Source organism: Brachyistius frenatus, unplaced genomic scaffold (assembly GCF_029030835.1).
Source record: "Brachyistius frenatus isolate BFR_SWC_R1_liver_20210118 unplaced genomic scaffold, ASM2903083v1 Contig_310, whole genome shotgun sequence".
NCBI classification, from domain to species: domain Eukaryota; kingdom Metazoa; phylum Chordata; class Actinopteri; family Embiotocidae; genus Brachyistius; species Brachyistius frenatus.
The window spans coordinates 320,478-329,424 of NW_027210909.1; the positions used below are offsets into that span (position 1 = coordinate 320,478).

Here is an 8,947-nt window from a genome sequence, read left to right on the forward strand (position 1 = left end):
CTGTGGGAGGGGAAGCAGAACAAACTGTAAGCTGCTGGGGGATCCATCTTGCTCGAAAAAGAGACGAGGCTGAAGGATTTTTTTTTTTTTTTCTTTCCAGTTTACGTATTCCTCCCTCCACCTCCTTCCTCCCCACCACCACCACCACCACCACCCCTCCAAAAAAAGAAAGAAACTGTATCGCCCCCCGTTAGGCGCGCTGGGGAGCCCGAGGCGGGGCTGCGTCGCTGTTTGTAGGATGTCCCGACATGAGGGTGAGTTGATAAACGGGTCTTTCAGCGGCCGGTTCGGCGGGCTTACGGTACCTGAGCGGCGGCTAGCGGAGGAGCTAGCCGCCGCTAAGTGCTTATTCCGAGTCAGGTGGGTTGGGGAGGTCCGTCGCGCTCTTCCCCCCCGGTGCGTTTCGCATATGTGCTGCCGGTAGCTCTCCGGTGTGTCTCGTGTTTACTAATTTGAAGCCAGGCGGCTGTAACTTCACTCGAAGCGGCTTTTTTTTTTAATTTGATTTTTTTAATTTATTTGTATTTATTTATTTATTTATTTTTTAGCAGTTAGCCGTTGCTAGGTACCTCACGGCTAGCTTAGGCTTAGCAAGCGAGCTAACAGCGGGCTAAATATAAGAAGTCGTCGCTCGTAAAGCTTTTTTTTAACATTTTGATTGGGTTTTTTTTTTTGCTTTTTTTTTTTTATTTTGATGTGGCTTTATACACGACGGTTTACCGCGACGTAGCTGGGATCATTTCGCGTCCCGTTTTAATTATTTGAAGGAGCCCGTAGCTGTTAAATTAGCGCCCACACTGGTTCACTGGGTTGTTGGCGAATGCAGTGTCATCAAGAAGACCCAGAAAGTCTGAGGCCTCCAGAACCAGAACCAAGAAAACACTCATTAAGTCAGCTGGGTTTTTATTATTATCGGTGTCTGTGAAACTTGCTGCTGAAAAACCAAAAAAAAAAAAACCGTCAATCGCTGAATAAATTGGAGATTTTTGTTGTTGTTGTTGTTTATTCTCAAGCCTTAAATCAGTCAGGATATCCCCTTAATATTTGTTTACATATCATCCAGCCCATTGCCAAATAAGGCATTTTTTTTATTTTATTTATACCTCCAAAGGAAATGTCAGTATGATGTCTCATAGAAAATAAAAGTCTGCAGAGTTTGAATAGCAGCACAGATGCAACTAGTAAATAGCTTTGGTTGGCTCCACTTAGGATTTAGATAAATACAAAATTAAAAAAAAAAAAAAAAGCTGCATGCTACCTAAAAATATGTGCACTGGGTTATAAATGAGTCGTGAAATCTGTAGTAAAAAAAAAAACAAAACAGCTTTCAGATGATTTGTATTCACTGGGATGCCGGAGTTCCTCATTGCCGGCACTCGTGGTTTGGTGCCGCTCCAAAAAAGCTCATGTAAGTGAGACCGGCCTTCAGATAAAGATGGCTTTCAACGCAGTCCGTCTCGCAGACGCAGTTATAAGGAATTCGTAGCTTAATTTTCAGGTGTTTGATTTCACGTTCTGCTTGTTTTTTCTCCCCCCCCTCCCACCTCTCTCTTTTTTTTTTTTTTTTTTGCAGGTGTGAGCTGCGATGCGTGTTTAAAAGGCAACTTTAGAGGAAGACGGTTCAAGTGTTTAATTTGCTACGACTACGACCTGTGCGCGTCGTGCTACGAGAGCGGAGCCACGACGACCAGACACACCACAGAGCACCCCATGCAGTGTATATTAACCAGGGTAGACTATGGTGAGGACCTGGCTGACGCGTCACTGATCACGCACAGATTCATCGTGCCCGTGTCGTACATTACTATTTCATGACTCCACTGTGCGATAACAAGTCATCCGTCATGATTTCAGCCGTAAATAATGTAATTTATCGAGCGTTATCATGTAAATATTGATTGACTGCCATTAACGGTCGTTGTGTTTTCCTGTCCTCTCGCAGACTTGTATTATGGAGGCGACACTTTTTCAGTAGAGCAACCGCAGTCGTTCACATGTCCTTACTGTGGCAAGATGGGCTTCACAGAGACGTCTCTACAGGAGCACGTCACCTCCGAGCACTCAGAGACTTCCACAGAGGTGGTGAGTACACACCAAGGATCAGGCTTCACAGATAGTAAACCCCCATTTCATCTATTAGTCATCAATATTGTCTGCTTTTGCTGTCGAGCGCTGCACGTTAGTCAGTTAAAAGGACTTCACAGAACGCATGTGGACAGGACGGTTATGGATTATTGTTGTCAGAGAAAATACTTTATGAGCGCTGTCCACTGCTGAGCAAAGCAAGGCAAAGACTCGGGCTGCTGCTTACGGTGCTGACACCTGGTTGGCTGGCTAGCAGGTGACATGTCCGACAGGCTTGCAGCGATGAGGGGGGGGGGGAAAGAGACCCGTGGAGCTCAGGAGTAGAGCCCACTAGAAATATTTGTGCTCCAGCTTGACCACCAGTGCCAAATAAAACAGTGAGCTCCACCGAGGAGTATTTTTGTTGGATTGTGTCGATGATGCCACAGCAGAGTGTAACACTAAATTCCTTAAAATAATACGGTTGGCATCATCCTATATTTTTGTCACAATAAATACATTATTTGATCGGCAATTTTCCCGAGCCAAAGTTGAGAAATGTTGTTTTAGTCCAACCAACAGTCGAACAGACGACATAAAACAGAAAAAGCTCATGTTTACATCTTAGAGGGTGGAACCAGTTATTACTCAGTTGTTAGAAAAAGTCATGGATTCATTTGCTGTTTCTGAATTAGTCGTTTCAGCTATAAAAAAAAATTCAAAGCCCAAAACAAACTTCCCAGACTTCCCCACACTTCCTCTGGCAGTAAGCCTCCAGCCTATTTGCTCATACAAAGGATGGAAATCTCACAAACTGCTCGCAAAAATGTAGTTTAACTGTCGTGCAATGCTGAGTAATTTCCTAAAACAGTGCTGCACTCTAGTTTCCAGCAAACCTTATTTATACAGGAGGCGATTGTACATTTGTCGGACTAATTTCAGCCGTCGGTTGATACACATTTGGTGTTCTAGTAAGTTAAAAAAAAAAAAAAAAAACTACAGTGTCCATGTATGACTAGAATATTACCAGCCCTTTCTTTTAAAGTCATTTTTCAAAGATTAACCAAAAGAAAAGAAAAATGGTGCCGACACGTGTCTGTGCTTGCATGTAGCAGTTAATGAACAGGTTGTTATCTGTGTGAGTCCTACACAAAGAATTTGACGCTCGGGCTGAAGCACAACGCTGACTTTTCTACTGATGAGTACTTAATTACATAATAGACTCATTTGTGGTTAAAAGTTGTGTCTGAATAAAGTTGGATGGTTTGTTAGAGCAGTGAGTGCTGATCCACAGGTCGTTCTGTCAAAAACACGATGAAGCAGGTCGGACTTTTCGGCTGCAATTACCGGTTATTTTCATTTATTAATTCATCTGCTGCTTTTTGTTTCTCAGTTCATTTTTTTCTTCCTAAAATGTCAGTAAAAAGTCAAAACTCTTTGTTATTAATTTCCACAGGTAGAGTTTTGTAAAAGTTAAAAAAATCCAAAGTTATTCAGCTTGTTAGCGTACATGAGAAAGGAAAGCATCAAAGCCATGAAAATTTCAGTCAGTTGTCCCAATTAATTATTTCCTATTAGTTCAAGCACGATTTGGATGTTTTTGGGTTCAAGTCTTGTTGACTACAGTTAAAGGATTTTGTGCGCAGTCCATAAACATGTCCTCATTTTCCCATGTGCAGTAATTTGCGTTCATATCGGTGCATTAGGCATTTACACATAAAAATGTATTTAATCTTAAAAGGGAAACCCACAGATTGTACACACTTGAGTGTTTTTTTATTGCTGCTGTGGGATCAGTTGACTTGAGTGATGGCACCTGATGGCACTTTGTATGAGACTAGTAGCTACTAACATAACACGCCTGAATCTTTCTGTTAGTAATCAAGTAGCATTATGGGTAATGTAGGCACCAGCTTTCAACAAGATAGAATAATGTTGGGAAAACAAAAATATTATCTCTGGTTGTGCTGCAGACTGATCCTTCCTATTGTGATTCTGACATCGTTCCAAGAGTCCAGTGCTGCATCTCTGTAATACTTTTTAAACTGCTTTTATTGGGTGTCATCTGTAGTCTAAACATTTAGTGAGTAGGCACAGAAGCTGCTCTCAGACAGGCCGCTGGTTACGATGCTGCACACTGATGATCACGTACGGGGAAACCATGAACTTTCCAAAGAAGTTTCTCACTCTCTCGTTTCAGATCTGTCCAATATGTGCTGCCTTGCCTGGAGGGGACCCCAACCACGTCACAGATGACTTTACAGCTCACCTCACTCTCGAACATAGAGCGCCAAGAGATTTAATATCCTTTTTGTTTTGCAACATTTTAGCGTCTGAATGAATATATGTTTACATGTTTTAAAATGTCCGCATTATATTGATTTTATACCGAATCGAACCTTAACAGCGCTCCTTTACGACGAGTCCAGCAGTGTCCGACACGTACGCAGGATGTTCCACCCTGGACGAGGACTTGGCGGCCCCAGAGCACGGCGGACAAATATGCACTTTACTAGCGGCTCCACAGGGGGACTTTCATCCTCCTCATCACAGAGCTCCACTTACACCCCCAGTAACAGAGAAGCAATGGACCCAATCGCAGGTGAGAAAAGTGGTTTCCCAGGACTGATGCTCAGCACGGTGTTTTATCTTCCACTGGTAAAAAAAAAAAAAAAGTTGTCATTAAATACCATCAAAACCTTTTTGCAGTGTAGGACTGATAACGTCCATTTTCAGTGTTGGAGATGAGCCTGAACTTTTTTAGCCCCTTGGACTTTGAGTCTGTGGGTGCATAGAGATCCGTATCTTCCTCTAGGCTTTTTCTCCCCTCGCTCTGTCTTACAGGTATCTACAGTATTGTCCTTTGAAAGCATGATTTATTTAGAAAGTGCCTGTTTTTGTGTGCGTGTCTCCTGCAGAGTTGCTGTCTCAGCTGTCAGGTGTGCGTCGTGCAGCGGGGGGGCAAATAAACTCGTCGGGGCCTTCAGCCTCTCAGCTGCAGCAGCTCCAGATGCAACTGCAGTTGGAGCGGCAGCAGGCTCAGGCAGCGCGGCAGCAGGTGGAGACGGGCCGCCACGCAACGCGACGCAGCAACAACCCAGGCAACACTGGCACCACCATCCCTCCACCCAGCACAGCAACTGCCAACTCCGCCACTGTGGGTGAAAGCAATCCCTCGTCCTCGTCCCACAGCTCCCAGTTCCTATTAGCACGGTGAGCGAGGCCAGCTTTATAGTTTGGTTGTAAAGTGTGCCAACACACAATGTTCTTTTAAAGGGTTTGTTCTGCCGGCATTTTGGCCTCCTACAGACACAAACTCCGGAGCGATTGCAAGTTTTATAGTACCAATGTTCTTTTAGCTTTCATCCATACTAATATATTCATTTTGAAATGAAAATCTCCCTGCACACAAGCGTCTTTAACACCATTCAGAACGAATATGCCAGAAAATGCAAATCACGTGACCGCTCACGTAGACTGGGCAGTTTCAGTTTTATTTATGTAGCGTCACATCACACCATAAGTCGAGAGCTCTTAGTATAGTACGGTCGAGACCTCACAACATTGTAGAGAGAAAACAAACGATTCCCCCATGAGAGAAAAGTAGGAAGGAAAAAAAAAAAACTCCCTTTTAACAGGCAGAAACCTCCGAGAGAACCGACTAAGAGGTGAGCGGCCATCTGCTTCGACCGGTCGGGGTGTTGGGACATTGGAGAGGGAAAAGGGCAGCAAAGAGAGACAACAAACGAAAAACACTGGGCAGGTTGGTGGAAGCAGGAACCACCGATCAGAAACATGCAGCTCCACAGCAGAACATACCTGCAGAAAGAGAGAGGATAAAGAGGGAAAAGCCAGCGATACGCTGTGTTTGGTGACCGATCAGGTTCTGTGGTTGGTTATGTTCAGGCATGAGGAGTGAGATGGTGACAGTAAAACTATCCCGCAAGATCACCGAATCACATGGGTCACCAAATACGGTGCAACACTGATGCTCCGTGTGGGGCTGGACAAAGGAAATCTTCAGACATCGCTCGAATGATCGCTTGCTCCCTGCTCATGCAGGAAGTTGGTGTCATTATATAATGCAGAATTGAATTTTTAGAAGGTCTGTAGTTTGTTATCCAGGTTTAATTAACCGCTGTCATTGAAGGCTGTTCTGGTTTGTAATCTTCTGAAGAAGGGTCACGCGATTGTGACAAATCGAGGAAGCACACGTCATGACTGATAAGACTCGATCAGGAAGGAAACGTGGTTCTGTATTTTTAGTGTGGACGCTCGGTGTAAACATGCATATTTCAATCACCTCGGAGGTTTCAGTCTCTGGTTGTTTAAAACGCTGATGTGACTAAAGATTAGAGGACATTGTTGGTTTTAGGCCTTTTGAGGACATGAAACCTGCGTCGCTTCGGCCTCTGAGAGGCTGTGACTTTGAAAAGATGGACGACATCGTTCTGATTACCACCAATGATCTTCAGACACAGTGAAATAACTTGTGTTGTTCTTTGGCACTATATAAATAAAATTGAATTGAATTGAATTGATGCTAAAACTGCCGAACCAGCAGATCAATATACATTTTCACACTGATTTCTGGTCAGATTTGGTTATATGATTAACTGTGTACAAGAAGGTAAATTATATATATTCCCAATTAATTCTGATAAATTATTAAATCTATCAGATTAAACACTGTCAAAATTAACGTCAAGCTTTTCTTCAGCGTCAAAACCCGAGAAATAAAACCGATCAGCGTTCCTTCTGCATTTTATAAAACATTCGAACACGTATTACCTGAATGAACCCAAATGAATATTGCTGATTTTCCTCAGGTTGAATGAACCTAAGATGTCCGAAGCGGAGCGGCAGTTTCTAGAAGGCGAGCGAGCCGACCGCAGCCTGTTCGTCCAGGAGCTGCTTCTGTCCACGCTGATGCACGAGGAAAGCTCCTCTTCTGACGAGGAGGAGCGCCGAGACTTCGCCGACTTCGGAGCCATGGGCTGCGTGGATATCATGCCTTTAGATGTGGCGCTGGAGAACCTCCAGCTCCGAGAGAGCAGCTCTACGGGGAAGGAGCCTCCGCCGCCTCCTCTTTGATGTCCGAGCATCAAGCAGACTGTGTCCTCTGTGCTGCAACTGCCAGTGATGGGCAGCAGACAGCAGCAGTCCCCTCCTCCTTCTCCTCCTTCTTCTCCTCCTCTTCCTCTTCCTCTTCCTCCTTCTCCTCCTCCTCCTCCTCCTCCTCCCCACCACCCCCCTGGCCGGCCTCGCCCTCCTTTTTCTCCCTCCTCGAATTTTCTGAGTTTGTTTTTGGTGATTGTAATTTCAGGCCTGTCACCGCATTTGTTACATTGTAAACAAAAAAAAAATAAATGAGAGCAAGTGGGATAAACGTGCGAGTGCGCAAAGCAACTGAGTGAGCGAGAGAAGAGAAATATATAAATATATATAAAATATATATGAAGTTGATAATCAATCCACATAACTTTTCTTTTCTTTTATCAGGTAAATGTTACAGGCAGCTGTGGCACACCTTTGCTTCCTGTGACATGCAAACGGCTCTCCGTATAAATACTCCACATTCAAAAGTCGAGAGGGCACAGGCTCCTCTGATGAAGCTGCTGTGTGTGTTTATGACTATTAATAAATAAAAAGTGCTTGGATGGGTTACCATAACTACTGCATGCAGTTATTTGCAGCGTGCATGACCTTTAATGACCCTGTCATTAAACAACCTTTTTTTTTTTTTTTTTTTCTTAATATCCCAAAGCTTTCAACTGTTTTTAAATGATTACTTCAAACACGGTTTAAATATTGACAACTGAGTAGTTTACAAAACTGACATGCAGAAATTTAACTCAATATGTCTCGTTAGGTTTTCTTTTTCAACGAGTACTTAATAGGAAGACAAAACAATCGGATTCTGCGGTGGCTTCTGAAGAAATGCTGCGATGTGTGTTTTCTGAGCTCCGGTTTTCTCAGAAAAGTAGGAAGAGAAGAAAAGAGCTCGTCTCTTGAGTTTGTCCTAGATGTTAATGTTTAGTTCTAAGCTGTTAAGGCACAAGTATACTTTATAGACGAGTACAAGACGCCCACCTCAGCCCTCCACCCTCTGCTCATGTACAGGCCCAGTGTCACCACATGCTTTCGACGGCTTTGTATGAGTTTCTTTGCTGGACATCAGGAGCTGAAGACTTTCCACTCTGCAGTTTTTATTCTGTTTTTGTTTGTTTGTTTTCTTTTGATTTTCTTCTGCTAAAGCTAGCACTTTCTATTTATTCCTGTTTATTCTCTGATTTCTTTTGAGCCTTGATATGGATCATGCCACCTTCATGCCTATACTTTTACCCTCTATGTAAAATACAATGAGATGTATATTGAATTTGTGCGTTAACTTTCATAATGGTTCTAAGACATGGGCAAGACTTTTTTTTTTAAAAAACAATGTAAATTTAGAATACAATAAATATAAACTGCGCACAGCTTTTGATGAAAGCAAGAGACCACCATTGCCTTCTGCACCGTGTGTTATTGTTGCATAATAATGACCTTAAGATCTCGGGATGGGAACGTTAGCAGCTCTTCAACCTTTTTTTTTTTTTTCTTGCTGGTGAACGCCCCCCTGATTTAGAGCAAAGGTAAACTGGTGACATTTGTTTTTTTAACACTCCCCCACACTCATATTTTGACTTTTAGAAACAGTAAATGAGCGTTGAATTAATAGTTTATAACACTAACGTGTCTGGAAGCAGATATCATTGTCAACAACTATAACAGCACTTTATGGGAATAAGTGGAGGCTGTTGTATGAGCAGATAATAAATGACACTATATAGTGCTATTATAACATGAAATGTGAAAGTAATTGTTGACAAATAGTTATGTC

At 43.0% G+C, this 8,947-nt stretch overlaps 1 protein-coding gene across 2 annotated transcripts; it reads left to right on the forward strand.

The window, feature by feature from the left end:
- Window positions 1-8,570, forward strand: kcmf1 (potassium channel modulatory factor 1). 2 transcript variants are annotated; one of them, XM_069722977.1, is made up of 7 exons: window positions 1-254; window positions 1,574-1,741; window positions 1,943-2,082; window positions 4,265-4,366; window positions 4,483-4,666; window positions 4,983-5,277; window positions 6,894-8,570. In XM_069722977.1, exons 1-7 carry the CDS (start codon window positions 239-241, stop codon window positions 7,156-7,158), a joined length of 1,170 nt encoding a protein of 389 aa, XP_069579078.1. In that variant the 5' UTR covers window positions 1-238; the 3' UTR covers window positions 7,159-8,570. The 2 variants fall into 2 exon arrangements, with proteins under 2 accessions (XP_069579078.1, XP_069579077.1); XM_069722976.1 differs by lacking the exon at window positions 1-254 and adding an exon at window positions 679-1,408.
- Window positions 8,571-8,947: the final 377 nt, after the last annotated feature.